General features: G+C 43.3%; 4 protein-coding genes across 8 annotated transcripts in view; 2 read left to right on the top strand and 2 right to left on the bottom strand.

Annotated features, from left to right (window-relative positions):
- The window catches only part of LOC108237138 (probable crossover junction endonuclease EME2), a 2,664-nt gene extending 2,095 nt beyond the window's left edge, over positions 1-569 (top strand). For all 3 annotated transcript variants that reach the window (XM_025006411.2, XM_025006414.2, XM_025006412.2), the window contains exons 7-8: positions 38-227; positions 296-569. In XM_025006411.2, the coding sequence (XP_024862179.1) occupies positions 38-227; positions 296-451 (346 nt within the window). In that variant the 3' untranslated portion in view covers positions 452-569. The remainder of the gene's footprint in view (positions 1-37; positions 228-295) is intronic.
- Positions 570-1,010: 441 nt separating this feature from the next.
- Positions 1,011-7,436, bottom strand: LOC108237129 (SPRY domain-containing SOCS box protein 3). Of its 2 annotated transcripts, none has more exons than XM_017418351.3 (7): positions 7,307-7,436; positions 5,272-5,549; positions 4,279-4,459; positions 3,408-3,595; positions 3,199-3,301; positions 2,986-3,111; positions 1,011-1,675 (listed from the first exon to the last, which is right to left on the bottom strand). In XM_017418351.3, the coding sequence occupies exons 2-7, from the start codon at positions 5,530-5,532 to the stop codon at positions 1,170-1,172; spliced, it is 1,365 nt and encodes a 454-aa protein (XP_017273840.1). In that variant the 5' UTR covers positions 5,533-5,549; positions 7,307-7,436; the 3' UTR covers positions 1,011-1,169. The 2 variants fall into 2 exon arrangements, with proteins under 2 accessions (XP_017273840.1, XP_017273842.1); XM_017418353.3 differs by having other exon boundaries at positions 5,272-5,407; positions 7,307-7,427.
- A 328-nt stretch (positions 7,437-7,764) lies between these two features.
- On the top strand, positions 7,765-10,331 carry nubp2 (nucleotide binding protein 2 (MinD homolog, E. coli)). Of its 2 annotated transcripts, XM_017418360.3 has the most exons (7): positions 7,773-7,964; positions 8,374-8,489; positions 8,579-8,777; positions 9,158-9,312; positions 9,407-9,517; positions 9,599-9,668; positions 10,091-10,331. In XM_017418360.3, the coding sequence occupies exons 1-7, from the start codon at positions 7,949-7,951 to the stop codon at positions 10,228-10,230; spliced, it is 807 nt and encodes a 268-aa protein (XP_017273849.1). In that variant the 5' UTR covers positions 7,773-7,948; the 3' UTR covers positions 10,231-10,331. The 2 variants fall into 2 exon arrangements, with proteins under 2 accessions (XP_037836845.1, XP_017273849.1); XM_037980917.1 differs by lacking the exon at positions 9,599-9,668 and having other exon boundaries at positions 7,765-7,964; positions 10,091-10,270.
- Positions 10,332-11,050: 719 nt separating this feature from the next.
- atp6v0cb (ATPase H+ transporting V0 subunit cb) lies at positions 11,051-17,045 on the bottom strand. Its single transcript, XM_017418363.3, has 3 exons — positions 16,785-17,045; positions 12,676-12,859; positions 11,051-12,400 (listed from the first exon to the last, which is right to left on the bottom strand). Exons 1-3 carry the CDS (start codon positions 16,855-16,857, stop codon positions 12,196-12,198), a joined length of 462 nt encoding a protein of 153 aa, XP_017273852.1. The 5' UTR covers positions 16,858-17,045; the 3' UTR covers positions 11,051-12,195.
- Positions 17,046-19,536: the final 2,491 nt, after the last annotated feature.

The following is a 19,536-nucleotide window of genomic DNA, read 5'->3' on the forward strand; positions in this document are numbered from 1 at the left end:
CCTCCCTCCTCCTCCCTCCTCCCTCCTCCCTCCGCAGACTCCTGACAGAGCCATCCGAGCTGCCGTTCTGCGTGGACGGTTCGTGGGCCGCCGGGGCTCGTGTGGACAGGGACGGCTCGGGGCTTGGCCTGGTCTGGAGCAGACAGATCCAGCAGCTGAACAGAGTCAGCCCCGCCGTGGCCTCCGCCGTCACCGAGTCCTTCCCGTCTCCCCGAGCGCTCCTGCAGGTAGCTCCTAACACAAGTCCTGATGGCTCTGTGTGCCAAACGGTGCTCAGAAGTTTGTTTTTTTTAAGGCTTACCAGAAGTTGGAATCAGAAGCGGAGAGGAAAGGGATGCTGACTGGGCTCTTGGTGAAAACCGAAGGGAAGGAGAGACGGATCGGAGCCGAGATTTCAGCCAGAGTGTACCGCTGCTTCACAGCCCAGAACCCTCAGCTGGTCCTGGACTAACCTGCACACATTAAAAACCAAAATATGGAATCCTTGCTTTTGAAACACTACCTGTTGTATCCTTATCAATGTTTACAAGCTAGCACCTTTTTATGTAAATAAAGAAATATTTTAATAAGCACAGGGGAAAAATTGAGTTTGTTTGTTCCCAAGTGTTTCTGTGTGATTTGGGTATAAAATAAGCCACAGCAGGAGTTTCTATTTTTGATTTTATTTTACAGAATAGCCCTGAGCAAGAAAGCTCATATTCAATAATGTAACTGTAATAATAATAATAATAATATTTAAAAAAGTAAAAAAAAACTCATAAGAATTGACAAACTCAGCTGATAACCAGTGATTATAAAATCAAACTTTAGCTTTACAGTATTTAAAAAAAAAATAACCTCTCCTGTTGGAGTTTATACCTGAGATTAAATTTGTTTTTGTTTTTTTCCCTGTTTGTCATCAAGGTCTAATCTGACTAATCTGAAGTAACACAGGCATATTTTTAAAAATAAAATAAAAAATAAAGCAAAATAAATAACTTGAGCAAGATAAATTGGCTCAAATAGCCCTCTGATGCTTTACATTCTTTCACTGTTTCTCAGTTCAAGTTTTTTTTTTTTTGTTTGTTTGTTTTTTTACATAAAAAGCGGCTACAAGTCCAGATTGCTCTGAGCAAACGTGGATGGCAGTGGTAGAAAAGCTTCGGACAGAATGTTCAGAGGCGACCCCGTCATGTCCAGCGACATCTCTTGCACTGGTAATCCTCCGGCTCGGAGCAGCAGCTGTCGTAGTCGCTGCTCGGGGGAGTCGGGGGGCAGTGGCAAGCCGTGTGGCGGGGGCAGTCGAATGGGTCGGGGCTGAGGGAGGCGCAGGCACTCAGGGTGGAGACGGGGCTCGAAGGCACGCTGGTCTGCTTGTCGCCATCCCGCTGGCAGGAATCGGAGAAGTACGCCTCCTCCTCCTCCTCTGATGACGATGAAGACGAATCGGGGCTGCTGCTGAGGGCGAAGACCCAGCCCAGGTGGTTCTGGAGGAGGACGCGCAGGCCCGGGGGCAGTTCCAGGGCGGCAGCTACGTCGGGACAGCAGGGCAACGTTTGGCGCAGCCGGGCACAGCAAAGGTACTGGAGGGAGGTGGGTGTGTGGCAGGCACGGATCACCTTCATGCTGCTCTTGGCTGCCGTGGAGCACACCATGGGGTAGAACTTCTTGTTCTGCAGCCTGGTGGCGGCAACACCTGTTAGACGTGGAAGGAAGGATCCAGATTTTAAAACCCAGCCGGGCGTGGGGTCATGGGAAAAAAAAAAAATACACCCTCTATCAAGATTAGGGTTTAACTTATCCGGACATAATGATCTGGTCTTTAGCAGGCTTTAAAAATATTCAAACCCAATCTCTAGTGTACAAAAACACAACAAATTCCATCATGTCTCTGTTTATTAAACAAAAACAGGGCCAGAACGAAAGAGCTGAGTGAGAAACTACAGCTACCCCATGATTTAACAGCTTATAGAACCTTGTTTGGCAGAAATAACTCTCATTATTGGTCTCTTACATGGTTGGAGAAGAATTTTGGCCCACTCTTTAGTTCAGTGGTGTCCAATCCTGGTCCTGGAGGGCCACTATACTTAATGCTTTAGTTGTTTCTCTGCTTTGAAACACCTGATTTGAATGACTGAGTGATTAACAGACTTCTGCAGAACTCAAAGACCTGCTGGAGAGCAGAGAAACATCTAAAACCTGCAGGACAGTGGCCCTCCGGGACCAGGATTGGACCCCGCTGCTTTAGTTCACCGAGGTTTGCTGACCTTTGTTTCCGTTGTTCTGCTTTTTGAACAGTTTGGTTCAAGCTCCAGCCTCACATACTTTGGTTTACAGAAGAGTTTGTGGCCGACCCGATAACCCCACGGTGCCCAGGTCCAGTGGCTGCAAGACTAGCCCAAATCATCATCCCTCCACCACCATGCTTGACAGTATGAGGTGTTTGTGTTTCTATAATGTCTGATTTTCCCCAAATGTGACCCTTTGAATTATAGATAACGTCTCCACTTTGGTCTCACCTGTCTAAAGAAAATCAATGTCCTGAGGTCCTTTCAGATGCACCTCAACAGCCTAAGTCATGCTGCCGTATTCTTCTTAGAGGAAAAAAGCCTTTTTCCTGGCTACGTTTCCCACCAAACCATACTTGTTGAGTCTTTCTCTAATCGTCTTGTCACAAGTTTTAACCTTCAACCAGTAGCTCCTGGCTGATACTTTCCCTCCCAAATCCAATGGAAGCAGTGAGGGTGGACTTTTCACACAGTTCCTTTTTCATTTTGGCTTCATTTGTTTAATAAATTTCCTTGTTTAATAAATTATGACATGCTGGGATCTGTCATGTGTTTCTGTACACTTGAGGGTAAATTAAAAGGTTTTAGCATCTAATAAAGTCCGGATCATTTTCTTATGTCCATATAACTAAAAGAGGGTGGACTTTTTTTCCCATAACTGTATCTAAAATGCTGCAATCTTGAAATACACGGAGGCACAAAGGTGTCAAAAACCCACCTATGCAGTGCCGATTCTTGTAGAAAGTCAGGGTGCCATGCCACGTGTCCAGGTGCACTCCTATGATTGAGCCCTGACTGAACCGAGATGAGAATTTCACCTTGTCCCCTTTGTGCTGGAGCAGACCTTCAAACAAACAAAAACAGATTGTTTGCTTCAACTGCTTGCTATAATAGGTAAAAAATACAGCTAGTTCCACACATCACTTCTTACCCATGTAGGAGAGCCCCCAGCTGTCTTCATCGTGACCCAGCAGGCTGCCGAAGCTGTATTTGAACATCTCCAAGTTCACCTCAGAGGTTCCAATCCCCACCATCTACACAAACCCCCACCCAAAAAAACAACCAGGCGAATCAGCCCTCACTTGAGGATACAGAGTACATTCAGACTAAATCCACATGCTTTCAGAGACTGACACCAACCATGTCCGTTCCATAGACCGGCGAGGTCATCTTCACCTCCCAGTAGTGCTGACCATCTGAAAGCTCCTTGGTGCCGCGGATGGCAGCCGTGCCGCAGCTGTAGTCCGAGTGGAAGCTCACCTTCCTGTCGTCGCAGCTGAGGAAAGCGCCGGACGACATGCAGCGCTCATCCCACACCCAGTCAAATGCTGAGGAAGCACGCAGCACAGAAAGCACATTAGGAGCTTCACACTTAACCAACAGCAGAGGTCGGTGGTTCCTACAGCTGAACGCCAGATCTGAACGATCACTTTAACCCACAGGGAAGTTTTTCAGCTTCCTTCCTTTGTGTTCAGCATCAACTAGAAGATGTTAACACTACAGTCCTGTGTTAGGATTTGACAGGATGCTTCAATTTACCAGCTGCATGAACTAGAAAAAAACAACATATTGTTGGAAAAAGGGAAACTAATTTAATGCCATCAACGCAAAAGTAGGGTTGCAGAATATACTGAAAAAACATCAAAGTGCGCAATATTATGGTTATAATAATTCATAAGATATAATACAGTGCCATGCACGTGGGTTTATCTCAACTTTGTAGTATTCAACAATAATATCATGTTTGTCTGATATTGTGCAGCCCAGTGCTGAAGTTTTACAACTGCATAAGAACAACAAGTCTTATTAAAATCACAAGTTACTTCACCAACAATGTACCATTTTGTGTTTCATCACGCTGAACACATCTTCCTTTGTAACAGCTGTGCAAAAACACAACTCACACGCTCACAAAGTCAACAACACTGACAAAAAAAAGATGCGCCTATTCTCCGGTCGGCTGTTCAATGTTTGTGTCTTCTCCAGCTGTGTTTCACCATCTCGTCCTCACCCTGATCCTCCTCCCCGCAGACGCAGTCGGAGGTGACCCCGAAGCCTTGGCCGACCTCCTCCTGAGGCTCGCAGAGGCAGAAGGACTCCCCCGTCAGCGGCGGCGTGCTGGGCAAGGGCACCACCTCTGAGACGCTCGCTGGTCTGTCCGGGTAATCCACCTCCGGCTCCAAATCGCTGATCTGTGTTCCCCCACCCCCACCCCCCCACACACACACACACAGCACAAATCAGAGCCTCATGAGTCCACAGACATGGCTCAGTAAAAGTGACAGGTCTTTGTGTTTTTGACTCCAGCTATCCAAAAAGTGTCTTATTTCCCTAAAAGGTTGGCGTGTCTCGCTGCCATAAGACGTCCTGTGTGCCACTAAGTAAAATTAGACACCTTCCAAAAATACCAGCCTGCCTCTGCTGGCCTCTGAAGCACATCTAACATCTATTTCTGACAGATCAACACGAGTGGAAAACTACTGAAGCCTTTCTGTTTTTGTTTTGTTTTTTTCTTAAGCTGATTCAGCATCTACACTATTATTTTCCTGTTTGTGTTTCGGCACGTTCTTTCGCAATCTAACTGCTTCTGCATACTTGTGTGTGTGTGTTTGTTTTTAGCCCTTCACGTATCACAGTGTTCAGCCCATTCCGTAGATGGGTGCTGTGGCTTTTGGTTTTTGTAATTTGTTTACTTTTTAACATGTTTTTCCCATAAAAATGCAAAGAAACCTCTGTAAATCCTTTGAAAACATTGTCCTCTTTGAAATCTGTGTCAGTGTACTTCCTCTATTTTTGTCCTCTTATGGTACTTTTAGTACCATTCTGCTACTTTTAGCTTTAACAGCTCAGCTTCAGCAAGTTTCAGCAAAGTCATTACAGTGCTTGGCGTTCACACTGCATTTTCACAGAAAATCCAGTTTCTCTGGTTTTCCTTTGTTTGTTTTTTTTTATGTTTTTTCCACTGCAGCTTTCGTGCTCAAGCCACTTTCACGCCGTCTCTCACCTGGGTCACTGCTTGGCTCTCCCGCTCCTCACCGTCGGTGGAATGGTCCGCAGCCAGGACATCTGTCTCCTGCCTCGTGTCACTCCAGGTCAAATGTCGAGCTCTGCTGTTCCTGCCTCGTCTCAGCATGGCAGCTCTGCGGACAGCCGGCACAAGACCCAGTGACCAGCTGGCAAACGAGCTGGAGGCCGTGCGCTTCTTGATATATGGCCAGTAAGTAAGGTCAGCGGTGCTCTCCAAGCACACGTCGTCTTTATTCATGGATTTCTAGGGGCATGCTTTCAAAAAAAAAAAAAAAAAAAGGGGACAGACAGGGGAATAACAGCAAACTGTTTAACCACAAAATGAATCAAAATTAGAAGAGTTCACACATGCAGGTTTTTGGAATCTGAGGACTTTGAAGGTGCAATTCTTGTGCTGAGAGAAGCTGCAAACTTCCTCACAAACCTGTCAGACAGCTCAGAAGCAGGTCACTGACACACTCCTGCAGCCAGTTCAAAGCTCTGTTACCGTCCCCATGAGGCAGTCGGTGCAGAATGATTTGATTGTCCTGGATCTATTTCTATCTGTCTCCGTATGCCACAGTTGGCCACAGGAAGCACATCCATGCATGTGCTGGATCTTTAAATCAACTGTAGGCTAGCTTCATTCAGCAAGTCACTCGGCCCAAAAAGGTGTGACACAATTCACAGAATGCAATTATGCGCAACCTCACACTTTAGCTCCACGTCTGTCAAACTGGCCGAGTTCGAGCCATGTTTGTGTTTGGCTAAGGCAGCCATCTTGAGTTGGACTGACTCCAAATGTTGCGCAGACGTAGATGTACGTGCAATGACTCATTTCTGAAAGTGTCATGAGAATCTAACTAGTCATTCATGAGATATTTTCTTACAGACAAACATGGTTGAATTCAACAGTTAATGCTACAGTTTAAAGCAAAGAAATTGTGCAACAAGTAGGACTGCCTCACGGCTACAATTTAGCAGAATATCAATAAAATTGACTGACATATATCAATTTTTGAGCTTTCAAAGGTCAGTTGGCTGCAGCGGCTATTTTGAACTGGTTTCACTCCAAAAGCTAATCAGCTGTAGACGTGCATCCAATGATTAGTTTTTGAAAGTTTTATTAAAATCTGTCCAGTGGTTCATGAAATATTTTAGTAACAGATACACAGGCAAAAACATTATTGCTAAATGTAAGTAGATTTAAGTCACACAGTTGAGCTACTTTCTGATAAAGAGCACAAAACACCCACAAAATTGCAACAGTTTCAGACCTCAGCAATGTCAGCTAAGTCTTTTTTTAACTCAAACCAGATAACAGCTGATTTACTGATCAAAAAGAGACGATTATTATGGTTTGACAAAATCAAATCCAAGTTTTGAGCTGTTTACCATCTGCTGACACGAATCATTACAATCGATTCCCTCAGTTGAGGTTCTGTTCTCTGAAATGCAACCCTTCACAATAAAACCCACAGACAAAGACAACCACACTAGACTGCAGGTATCCTCATGGCTACAGGTATGACAGATGAATCATCTCTGCTGTAAAAATGAGACAGTTTTACCTTCTGTACCTGGACCTGGTGGCACATCTCCTGTTAATGTCAGCCCCTAAACGCAGCAGCTGCTTGCTGCTTTGCAAAGCAGGTGCAGCGGATGACTCCCATTAGTTTAGATTAGTCAGTCTAGAGCAAGTCTCATTTTAATTGAGCCTTACCCTATTTACTCCAAATGCATCATCTGGAGCTCTGAGTCAGGACAGTAACATTGTTTCATGGGTATGACAATAACTTAGTCACCACTGGACAGCAGTGTGAACATGAGTCTTTTTTTAAGATACTAAATCAAACTTTCAACTCTCTTGCCTCGGTGTCTCAACCTCCACAGCTTCACTCCATCATCATCATCATCATCATCATCATCATGATCAGCTGACAGCGGAAATTTCACAAATGTCCCACTAAGTTTCCCAAGCGATGCTTCATCCTAAAACAAGCAGAAAAGTAGCCGTGGTGTCCTGCTCTTACCTTCCACTGGTCTTCCTGTACCCTGTTTTGCTTGTGGCTCATTTGCCTTTCCTGTCCGTCTGTGTGACAGCTGCGGTGTGTGTGCACTCTGTCCCACTTACAGACGTAAACACAACTTCTCCACTCCTTCACTGAGCTCCCATTGGATTAAAGCTTAGCGGAGGAGGAGTTCATGGAAACTGGCTTGTCTAAGATGCGTCACGTGAGGCCCTGCTGATCTGAACGCTTTGTGCAATGCAATACAGAAAAACACAAACACTATGAAATGCTTTCTAAACTGTTAGTGCTGTTGATAGTACGACTCTAAAGCATTTTTTTATTCAAAACGTAACAACAAATTAGCAAATAGAGTCGTTTAAACATCTATAATTTTCTTCTAAAGTCGTAAAAATTAAGTTTTAGAACTGTTTGTTGTCCTGTTGCTCTGGTTGATATCACTATCTTCTTTAAACAGGCACAAACGGTAAAGTGCTACAGTTTTTAGGTGCACTTGAATGCACCATTTCTCAAACCCGTGGCCTATTGGTTGCTTGTGAAGAGGGGCGGGACAAACTTTCAACACGAGCCTTGTGATTGGTGCTTGACGATACCGGAAGCTGTTGTCTCCTTGCCGTATGCGTGCTGTAGCTCTCAATCTAAAATATGGAGCAGAGTCGTGGTATGTGGAATATATTGGATAAATGAAAAATAAGCTAAGGTTTTAGTGGTATTTATAGCTTGTTCATTTGTTACATTTGATAAATATTTTTATAGCAGGAAACTGCAACCGACCGTGGACTTATGTTACTGGTTAGCTGAAGCTAACTCAAACTTTCAACTCAGTCACCTGCTAAGATCGATATTATTACTCAAAATTGCTTATAAAAGTAGACCAAACCATACACATATCATCTGACAAGTTTCTGTTTGTGAAGAAATGTTATTGTCTATTATGTCTAAGTATTAACTGTCATAAAGCTACCAAAATGACAAATTAGCCTGTAGCTAATCTTTATGGTTAGCTAATAAACAGCTATTAATGGTGACGTAAACCTTTCTTTTTGCTTTCTTTCTCTACTCTATGTGAGATGGGAACTTGGCCCAGGTTCGGCATGTTGTTCTGGTGCTGTCAGGGAAGGGAGGTGTGGGAAAGAGCACCATCACCACAGAGTTGGCCCTGGCTCTCAGGCATGCAGGAAAGAAGGTGAGCTTCTCCAGTGCCTGACTGCTTTCACGTGGACATCAAGCAGATGGGGTTAACCTACAGATCACCCAAACGCCTGTGCTCATCAGGTTGGCATCCTGGACGTTGACCTGTGCGGGCCCAGTATCCCCCGGATGCTGAGTGTGGGCCGGCCCGAGGTGCACCAGTGTGACTCAGGCTGGGTACCGGTTTACACGGACCCACAGAAGAGTCTGGCTCTTATGTCCATCGGCTTCCTGATGGAGGACCCCGATGAAGCTGTGGTGTGGAGGGGCCCAAAGAAAACAGGTGTGTCAGTCAGTGGAAGTAACTGTAAAGCGGCTGTCCTCACCAGTGTAACTAATCGAACTTATTGTGCAAATTTAGGGGCACACATTTGCACAATAAGTCTTTGACGAAAGGTGTGTACTTGGCCCACAGGACTCTGGGTGATTTGTTTTGTCACGTTTGGATTTTTGTTAGGTTTAGGCAGTCATGTAATGATCAACAACTCTGAGGAATTTCTATCATTCTCAATTGTATGCAAAAAAATTTTCACACTTTTCCCAAACTGGGCAATAGGTGTCGACGTATGACTGTAAATTTAAAAGAGAGGCAATAGAATTTTGCTCTTGAGCTCATTTATCTCAATATCCTCATGTCTGATTGAATGATCCTCCGTCCTCCAGCTCTGATTGGCCAGTTCGTGTCAGACGTTGCGTGGGGGGAGCTGGATGTGCTGCTGGTGGACACACCACCGGGGACGTCCGACGAGCACTTGGCCGTGCTGGAAAACTTAAAAAAACACAGAGTGGATGGGGCCGTTTTGGTCACCACACCTCAGGTAAACAGCAGACTTATTAACCCAAGTTTACATTCGAGGAGGGGCTACAGCCAGCTACATTTTATCTCTGTGTGAACTGATGTTGGGCCCACAGGCAGTATCAACAGGAGATGTGAGGAGAGAAATCACCTTCTGCAAAAGAACAGGTCTTCAGATCCTGGGAATTGTAGAGAACATGAGCGGCTTTGTTTGCCCACACTGCTCGGTGAGTCATCTGTTTTAGTTTGAATGCGAATCGAACGCAGTTCCGGATGTTTGTTCCTCTCTTAGTGCTGTTATTTTACAGGAGTGCAGCAACATATTTTCAAAGGGTGGTGGTGAAGAACTGGCCGAACTGACCGGATCCGTGTTCTTAGGTGAGACAGACCAAAGTGAGCGGTTTGTAATGTCAGCCTGCAGCCACAAGAGGGCGCCCCACACCCTGAACGCACTTGCAATTTATGATTTTTGAAACCTTTTCTTCTTTTTTTTGCACCACTGCCACACTGTTAAAATGGTCGATCCAAATTCTGGTGCTGGGAGGAGGTAGATAATGAGTTGCTGGATCAGATGAGACTTTTTGGACAGAATAGTGTATTTTAAAGCTGGTTTCTTTCAGTTGTTACCAGCTGTGTGTGCAGATGAGTCACATGCAGCTACCCTGCAAAGTAAACTAATGTGTGCCAAAAAGTCATATATGCAACCTTCAGACACACTCGATTGCTCTGCATTTACTGTGTTATTGTACTATTTGCTGATTCAGTCGAGAAGCTGGTTCATCTTGATCTTCTCTCTTCAGGTTCTGTGCCTTTGGATCCTCGTCTCAGCGCCAGCTTAGAGGAGGGCAAAGACTTCACTCAGTTGTTTCCTGACAGCGCCACATTCAGCGCCATCAGCAGTATTTCTCAGACTCTGCTCAAGAGCCTTGAAACAGATTGAGTTCGTTTGCAGTTAGTTTTTTTTCCCTTTTGTAGATAAGAGATGGTGTATGGTTGTCCTGTGCAGCTAAAATAAAACGTGTACCAATTATGTTTCCATAACTTGGGTTGTTGTGATTGAATACCTGCCTCCAGCACAATCCGCCCATTTATTTATTTTTATTAGTGCTGCTTTTGCAGTTTGTGGTATGGTCTGAGCACAGAGTGAAACTGAAAGATGCATACTGTAAAAGCTACGTTTTTTGTGATAACCGTGATTTACTTCCTGTTTTTGTCTCATATGCCATTCAGATAGCAAAAGGTTCAACTCCTTCAGGAGACAGGCGCTAGGACTTTTGTACTTCTCAAAACATTTAACTTGACAAATATTTTCCCCATAGAAATGCATTGCAGAAACATTTCTCTTAGCTAGCCTTTTGCTTTCATTTTTCTTTGAGATTTTAGCATTTTGCTACTCATAGCTTTCCAGCAGTCATTCAGCATTCACTCTGAATTCTATTTTTTTTTTTTTTTTTTTTGCAGAAAGTGCAATTTCTCAAATTCTACAAGGCACAGTCAGTATGGGAATTAAAAGATGAAGTAGTGAAAACACTTTGTGTTTGGAAGTCAGTCAAAAGTTGGAATCTTTAATTGTGAAAACGTTGATACATCAGGGTAGCTTCAATATCAGCGCTTGTACAGGATTTTAGATTGCCGCTTCAGTAAAATGCACCAGCAGTTTCATTTCCAGAAAAGAAGTTCCAGATCAAACTTGCAGAAAACCACAAGAGATTCTACTGTTAATCCCCCCCGTCACAGATTTTTGCTGCCTTTTTTTTTTAAAACTATCTCACTTACAAATTTTCCTAGGGAGCTTGAAATCCTTGACGGCCCCGAGTTGCATTCTGATCCGGATTAAATCTTCGGAAACGAATCTGCTCTGCAGAATTCATGTTCCAACAGCGAGAAAACACTGAAACCCCATGCAGGACTTAAAACGGCTGGAATGAGGGAGAGACGAGCTACGGCCACGGATGAAACGGGAAGGTCGTGAAGGAGAGATGGAATGTGAAAAGTTACACCTGTGAGACCCAACGCAGGGCGCGCGTGCGCACACACACACACACACACACCTTTAATGCAAACAGCAGTACTACAGGAAGAAACACTGAAGTTTTGAAGATGTTCGCGTTTTGATTAGAATACAGATACACACAAAACGCCCACTCCACCAGCAACATACTAAAGGCAGTCTGAATCATTAAACCAAGAATTACATCCAGAGGAATTCCAACCATTTATCACAATTAACCCACAGTGCATTAAATCTATCTATATAGATATTTATACATCTGTATATATATTTATATATGTATATATCCCGGACAATTAGACTTTTGCTGCATTTGAACAGTTCAATGAACAATTTCTTATAAATAAAATCAGTGGAAAACAAACAAAACAAAAAAAAATCTTAAGTCCATACACAATCGTTTTTACAAATAGATCCTTGAGATTATTTCAGATATTCTTACAACTGCCCTGTCGATATGGAAGGAGGAAACAAAAGCTGAGCGGCCTTTTTTTGGTCAGCTCTTTAAAACCAGAAGCCAAGCTGCCTCGGCTGAATTCAAAGCCTGAAATAAGTGGAGGGAAGAAAGAAATCTTCATCTTACCAATTTTCTTTTCTTTTTTTATACACACGCACACACACATACAAGACAGACGAATCACTACATTGCGCATTTACAAGTTAACTATCAAATTGGGACAACTGTACACATCGTTGAGAAAAAGACCATATTTATGGAGCCATTTTAAATCATTTTTTCCCCTCCATTTTCATTTCTTTCATCTTGCATGGCAGATTTTTTTTATTCATTTAATTTTTTTTTATCTCCCCCCCCCCCCACTTTTACACTTTCTCTAGCAGCAACATAAAAGATCAATCTCGTAGTAGAGATATCTGGAGGGGGTGGTGGGGAGTTTACTTTGTGGAGAGAATGAGGGCGACGATGAGCCCGTAGAGACCCAGGACTTCGGCAAAAATCAAGATGAGGATCATGCCCACAAAAAGCCTCGGCTGTTGAGCCGTGCCCCGCACGCCGGCGTCGCCCACGATGCCGATGGCGAAGCCTGCCGCCAGCCCGCTGAGGCCCACGCTCAGCCCCGCTCCGAGGTGGAGGAAACTCCTACAGACACAGAGCAGCGTTAGTCAGCACAAGACGGGTTTAACTAGATGTGAAAGTTAGAAAATGTATATTTAGTCAACAGGAAGTTTTCTTAAATTAAACACTAAGACTAAAAGGCTAAGAGTGGGGTTACAGCGCGCAGACAGAAACCCCTCCAAACGTATGTGATGAGGTGATAAGAGGGGCAGTTCTGCAGTCGGTTAACACAGACCCAACATTTGATGTGATCAGCTCTGAAGCAGTGTTTAAAACGGTGAAACGAGAGTTGAGCTCACTTGTATAGAGTGATGTTCTCTGAGGTGCTGTTGGCAATCAGCACTGCTACGACCAGGCCGTAGATGGCTATGATACCAGCCATGACCACGGGGATAATGGATTTCATGATGAGCTCCGGCCTCATCACAGACATGGCAGCGATACCCGTGCCGCTCTTCGCTGTGCCATAGGCCGCTCCCAAGGCTGGAGGGAGACAAAACACACGACATGTTCAAGCACAACGGGAATAACACGATAGACCACGGGGCACGGCTGAACAACAAAGCAGAAGCGAAATAAGACATGGAGCAACAATACAACAGTCACAGATTCTATTTCCTTAAAAAGAAAGAAAAAAAAAAAATCCGACATGATTTCACGGCGGGATTTTTCCAGCTGACAAACTGACACGTCACTTCCCCGTCCCCACCCATTCAAAGAGGCCAAATATCTGTTACAAGTTTGGTTTTTCATTATAAACTCACTCGCATGTTGACATTATAGAAACACCTGTCACACAGGTGAGATGTTTATTTATTGTCAGAAAACAGCCATGGGCTTTAACACTTAGGGATGTTGACATAAGGAAACTGTGCATCAGAGGGGAACTAACATTTCATGATGATGCAATGTGTGTCGAGTGCATTTTGCACAACACAGGAGTCTCTGGCAAAGCTCACTCCAACATGATGAAGATGACAGAAAGCTTCATGGCTCTGATACTGAGGAGAAAACATTGCTGCCTACATCACACACACCGGTCTAATGACAGCGATGGTCAATCACCCAGCTTCAAACTAGAAACAAAGCAAATACCGAACAGCTCCTATTAGCTCAACTCGACAAGCTGCAGGTGAGGCTGTCAGAGGAGCTACAAATCTGACACAAGCAGGTCTGACGAGATTTCTCCACACCGTGGGATGAACAGCTGCAATTACACGAACACGTTTACAACCACAAAACATGTAACAGTGATGATATGGAGCCGTATTCTGATTTGGTATATAGGCTGATTCATTTCTAATGCATATGTGCTGTCATAGTCCCAAATCCTGCAATAAACAGAACTATTTAGTTCATTTTCTAATGCATTTTGCACTAGATTCTACTTACAGACAGGTAGTCTTTTGCAAACGACTCAAACAATCTACCCTCTATAAGAAAGAGCACAATTTCATCTTTTAAAACTTTTTAAATCCCTAATGGATTGGTGAATAAACTGTCTAGCAAGGTCATTTTCTTGATTCCTTAAAACCACAATGATGCTGATTAAATCTGAGAAGTCCCCAGTAAGATCTTGGAAAGTAGTCTGATCTTGAGAGCCCGGGGTGTCCTGCACTGCGCTTCCTCTTTCCTCGTATTCTGCGAGTGCAAAGACGGTTCCGGTGAACTACACGCCCAGCTGTAAAGGCTTCAAGCGTGCACATGGCATCCGGCCATGTTCCTTTCAGTTTCTGGTGACGCAGCAGGAGACCGGTGCCATCGGCGCGGGTTAAATCACTCCGGCCGATCGAAGGACGTCTGCCCGAGCGCGACTGGGCTCGGTTTCTGCAGACCCCCAACAAAAGCAAAACACAGTCTTACTTTTCATTTTGGCCCACATGATCAGATGGAGAACTCAAATGTCAAATTCCAACAACACACTGTTTCAACTGCAGCAAACACATGCACAATCAACCAAATAATCTCCTTGTAAGATGGACTTTTTTGATTCAAAACAGCAAACTACTGAAGAGGACAGTATATGTAAACTAACATCTAGCTTTGGGGCTTTTTGAACCATCCAACACTTTAACTTTAGCCACTGTTAGTAAGAATATGCCTCACCCACCTCACTTGTTTCTTCATAGTCTTGGCCTTACTGACGTGTGACAAAAGAAAAGCAGCCGTCATTGTGTACCGATCGGGAAGGTTTCATGTGTTACGGGGAGGTTTTCTCCTGCAGTGTGAAGGCAGAGCATCTAGATTTTAATCCTAATCCTTTTGTTTTTAGGCTTTTCATGCGTTATCCCTGTTGAATACTTGATATATGGGATGCCCCATGACGTCAGGACAGGAGGTGCCTCCAGCTATGGATGATCTTACGTGCACAATGATCATGCACCAAACAGCATACATTACTCTATAAAAACTGCATGCTAGCTGTGCAGCAAGAAAGAACACCAGGCTGCACACATTTGGACTCTAATCAAATTTGCCCAGAACACACAGTGGCATTTTAAGATTTACTTTATTTTAAGAATCTAACAGCAACTTAGAGGGAATACAAATTGCTATATGAAATGAAAATTAAAGCTATACAGTTTAAAGCAGTCAACATTTGAATCCTAACCTTTGTAGACCTGACAACAATACATGTAGCCATCCACATGTTCTTGTATCAGCAAACACAACAGCAGCACAGCAGTCATGGTAAACATTACTTGTGACACCCTGTGCGTGTTCACCGCTTCGAGCCAGACCTCAGATTTCTTCGGTTTCTGAACTGGTATAAGCCACATTAGTGGATATGACAACAAGGTGCGTGATTCTTCCATCTGGATTTTGTATCGTTAGGCATCCCTGTTCCTCCCAGCCTCCATCACATCCCTTCTTCCTGGCAGCACGACCCCCCCTCGCCCCTCCCAACCACCAAGCTCCCCAGCTGTCACTCCTTCGCTAGCGTTATGAAGCACCACCACCAGGCTGGCGTTTTCTATTACCAAACATTTAACTTGTTTGGAAACCACAGGAGCACTCTAATGCTTCTCGTGATAATAGCAGTTTTCATACAAGATTTCCCCGAGCTGGAAAAAAAAAATAAAAAAAATAAAAAAGTCTGATAAAGGATATGCAGAAATTACCCAAAGCTAATACAATCAACCTGCAATTTCCAACTTTAAATAATCCAGTTATGAGCAAGGCCTCGAGCAACAGCGAGTCCAATTCTCTGTAAATGTCAATTAGCAGAGAGTTAATTTCACACCAGTCACATGCTGGCATCTTCTATAACAATTGATGGAGAACTAATGGCAACCTGGGAAAAGAATCCATAAAAAACACATCTATAACCAGCAATAAAACATTTCAAAGTCCACTGTCTGTGCCACTTTAAACTAAAAAAAAAAAAATACAAAAACCTAGTTTGGGCGTTTGTAACTAAGGCTGTGTTTCTGAGAAAAAAAAAAAGAATCCGCACATTGCATTAGTTTGAACATATTTAATGCCAATTCTCAGATTCAAGGTTTAAATTTGACATTTCAAAGAATCAATGGTCTCATGTGATCATCATGTGACCTCGTGTCACTCCTTTCAGTAATAAGGAAGTTAACCAGGTGATAACTGTTTCCAGTGGGGGTTTAAAGGTACAGGAAAGAGCCCTTTTAACAGAAAATAAGCTGCTTTAAATTAATATTCACACCTATAATTATATATAGTGGCTTACAGGTAAGACGGCTACGTGGAACCACTAAACTTAAAGTCCTAAATTGATGATGTTCATTGACTTTTACACACTTAATAGTTGCTCTGTGCAAAACCTGTGACATTTACACACATACACATCTTACTTATGAAGGTACTTAGTAAAGAAGCAGAGAAGGTAATCAGTAATGGGTTAAATGCTGCTTGTTAGCTGTTTAGGAGAAACACAACCGTAAAAGGTTAAAACTTGTATTGTAAATTATAACAAACAAATAGACCTTGCTTTAACGTAATATTGTTCTGTTCTGACACCATAAAGCCAACAGCAGGTTTTATTTTCGTGTGCTTTTGTTTCAGTTTCAAGCGCTACCGAACAAAGCTAAAGGCTAACTAGTAGCTCCCAGAAACTAGTTAACTTGCCTTGACTAGTCCTTTCGGCTGTCTGAGGTTGAAGTGTTAAATGTTGTTAGCGATAAATGTGACTGACAATCACAAAAAAAAAACAGATGTTAGAAATAAAGTACGGTCGCTGTCCGGCTATGCATAGCCTACATGACAGCTCAGAGTTAGCATTGAAAACGTTAGCATCTAATTAGCTACATTAGCTTCAAGGCGAGCGCCACGGCTGACAGCGATACTTCATTGGATTTAAACACTCAAATTAACACTGACAGCGATAACATACAAGAAAAAGTTTATAAGATAAACCAAAGAGTGTGATAATTACCGCTGAACACCATAGCCGCGGAGGCACCCATCACTGCGAAGAACGGTGCGTATTCGGGGCTTGAGCTCGACATTCTTTCTCACTCTGTATTTATAAAAAATAAAAATAAAGAAATATACACAACAACTACTAATGGGTCCAAAGAAAATCGCACTTGACGTGAACTGATCGAAGGCCACGGCCTGGGAATGCGACACCGGCTAAAACGAGAACCGTCTAATCGCCTAACTAACAGTGTAAACGGGACAGTCACGACTCTTCGGATAAATACCCGTCGCAGCAGCACAAAATGGCGAAGCGGAAAGTATCACCTGACTGACCGTGTGGAAGAAACCACCTTTCGACTGAGCAAGGGGGGTGAGGGGAAGAGAAACGAAGCTCGTGAACTATTAACCTCGTCTCACAATAGGTGTGTAAGACAAAATGTTGTAATCTTAAAATTCAAAAGACATATTCGAATTAAGTATTATGTTTAAAACTCATGTTAATCTTGTAACATTTTTTTGAGTCACCCCTATTAGTCATCACTGTGGTATGCTCCGCTGCAGGCTTTCCCTTTGATTTTTACGTATTCACCTTTCGGAGGCAGAGGGATAAAGGATGATAGAGAAATTCAAAGGTGTGGAGACAGTATTCATTTGAATGTAGTGTTTTTGTCAGACTGAGATTTAAAATAAAATTTAAAAAATACTGTTTTTTTCTAGACAACCTAACAACTAATAGTAGACTCACATTTCTATTTATGTCATTGGCACAGATTTCTGCACTTTGCACCAGGGCTCGATCACACAGCAGAGTGTGTTTTACAGGCACTTGTGATATGCAGCCGTGTGGTGTGTGAGGCTGAGAAATCCCCCCATCCCCATCCCACTGTACGGCTACCAGCAAATGCAGGCTCAAACATCCAAGAGGAAAAGGAGGGGGCAAAGTCAAGTGAGGACCCCATAGATGAAAAATGGAGCCGTGTATGACTCAAAGACCTTGTGCAGTCTCCCCTTCGTCTCTCCATCTTGCTCTTCCTGCATTGCCTGACCAAGTCAGCACTACAGGACCCCTCCCCCCCCCAGCATGCCAGCATGGCTGTAAAGCCCCATCACTCGTGATGCAGTGTCTCCACATGCATCACAGGCCTCCTTCCTCTCCACTCGGCTTGCATTTCCACGTCGCTTGAGACAGCCTTACGAAACAAGAAGAAAAGCCTTTCGAGATGGAAGGTGATGCACCACGAACGACAAGGTCACAGTGAAGAGCAATGTCTTCTTTTCTCCTTTTCTTTGGACCGACTACTGATTCAGAACCGACGTGTTCTATATTTAACAAGAGGCTGGGCGATTACGTCGCTTTTAGGAATACACTAAGCAATCGTGTGCAAACAGCTCATTTAACAGCGTGGTGTAACATGATAACTTACACACAGATGCTTCCTGTTAGCTTTGGGTGAATCCCAGTGTCACTGAGTGCTATTAATCAATAGGTTTTTTTTTCAGGAAGCAAAATAGAAAATGATGAGAAATTCTCACAAGAGGAACCCAAAGCCTTTGCTACAATTGCTTAAGACAATGAAAACATAATAAACCAAGATATACTTCTCTAACAGTCCTATTTGTAAGATTTGACTAGTAGAAAACAGTACAGGAGGTGGCTTGGCTCAGATGTATCTTTCTTATCTGACTAAAATCAAACCATCAGCTTTTTAAACCAGACCAGAGAGTAAAAAATGAGCTAAAATAAGCTAAAAGCAATAAATGCTGGAACCTCCACAGCCTGCCTTTAAACCCTCCATCCACAGCCGTTAGCCGAGGGGAGTGGGTGGGCAAGGAAAAGCCCATCCCGTCGTAGGGTTAAACACTTAAGCATCTTACTCCTCGCGGCTGAATGGTGAGGTTTTTCAGGAGAAGCGCCAGACCAACACCCAAAGGAGCAGCTAAATATAGAAGCGCATGTGTGATTAGCAGCGTGAATCCTGAATGAACAGCACCAGCGCTCGCACAGGCGGTCAATACCTCTTACTGTAAAAATGAAATCGCATCATCTGTTACCCGAGACGCATTTTTTTGTCCTGGATGCATCAAACCCAAAGTGCATCCATTGCAAATTAATAGACGATACATTGTTGTCAAAAGTATAATGGACTGCCATCGACTGGGAGAAAATGTCTTCAAACTGAAGGGTTTAACAAAATGCCCGAGGAAGAAAAAAGCAAATACGGACACGTTACCTCCGTTAGGTTTTAGTAAAATCTAATAATAGTTTCAGTGACTTGTAACAGCCAAGTGGCAGGCTTTTGTAAATATATTTGTTAGAATGAGTCATGTGAACAAAATATTTTCCAGTCATACCATTCACTGTCAACTCCCACAAAGAGGAAACATCCTAATAGTAATAGAGGAAGCATGTCTGGGATGCCATCCTAGCTGTGATTTTTACATGTTCCTCTTTTAAAATATACTTTCATAATTTGCTTATAAGTGTATATACTTTTATGTGTTATTGCCTTGGTATCAGCTGCAGTAAACCTACTTTGTGTAACAGCCAAATCACGCAGTTTATATCTGGCATTTATTGCTACACTGATACTGCAACAACCATAAATTTGATATACTGTGGAGCCCTATTAAAAGAAAATGATAACATATGTACATCTAATAACAGGGTAGCCTCTTTAGGAACAGACAACCCTTGTAGTAAAGCAAAAAAGAAGTCAGAGATAAGCGACTCATGGCCAGTATGTAGCACATTACTGTGAGAACGG

The sequence above is a fragment of the Kryptolebias marmoratus genome, linkage group LG17 (genome assembly GCF_001649575.2).
Source record: "Kryptolebias marmoratus isolate JLee-2015 linkage group LG17, ASM164957v2, whole genome shotgun sequence".
Taxonomy (NCBI): domain Eukaryota; kingdom Metazoa; phylum Chordata; class Actinopteri; order Cyprinodontiformes; family Rivulidae; genus Kryptolebias; species Kryptolebias marmoratus.

What these genes read in the sequence shown, in the direction of transcription:
- LOC108237129 (XM_017418351.3), bottom strand. Translation starts at nt 5,532, where the DNA reads ATGAATAAAGACGACGTGTGCTTGGAGAGCACCGCTGACCTTACTTAC. An exon ending in AGAGCCAAGCAGTGACCCAG is followed by an intron (nt 4,460 to 5,271) that starts GTGAGAGACGGC and finishes GGGGGAACACAG; the next exon opens with ATCAGCGATTTGGAGCCGGA. An exon ending in CAAGAATCGGCACTGCATAG is followed by an intron (nt 1,676 to 2,985) that starts GTGGGTTTTTGA and finishes CACGTCTAACAG; the next exon opens with GTGTTGCCGCCACCAGGCTG.
- nubp2 (XM_017418360.3), top strand. An exon ending in TCAGGCATGCAGGAAAGAAG is followed by an intron (nt 8,490 to 8,578) that starts GTGAGCTTCTCC and finishes TGTGCTCATCAG; the next exon opens with GTTGGCATCCTGGACGTTGA. An exon ending in TTGTTTGCCCACACTGCTCG is followed by an intron (nt 9,518 to 9,598) that starts GTGAGTCATCTG and finishes GTTATTTTACAG; the next exon opens with GAGTGCAGCAACATATTTTC.
- atp6v0cb (XM_017418363.3), bottom strand. Translation starts at nt 16,857, where the DNA reads ATGTCGAGCTCAAGCCCCGAATACGCACCGTTCTTCGCAGTGATGGGT. An exon ending in CGCGGCTATGGTGTTCAGCG is followed by an intron (nt 12,860 to 16,784) that starts GTAATTATCACA and finishes GTCTCCCTCCAG; the next exon opens with CCTTGGGAGCGGCCTATGGC. An exon ending in GAGAACATCACTCTATACAA is followed by an intron (nt 12,401 to 12,675) that starts GTGAGCTCAACT and finishes CTGTGTCTGTAG; the next exon opens with GAGTTTCCTCCACCTCGGAG.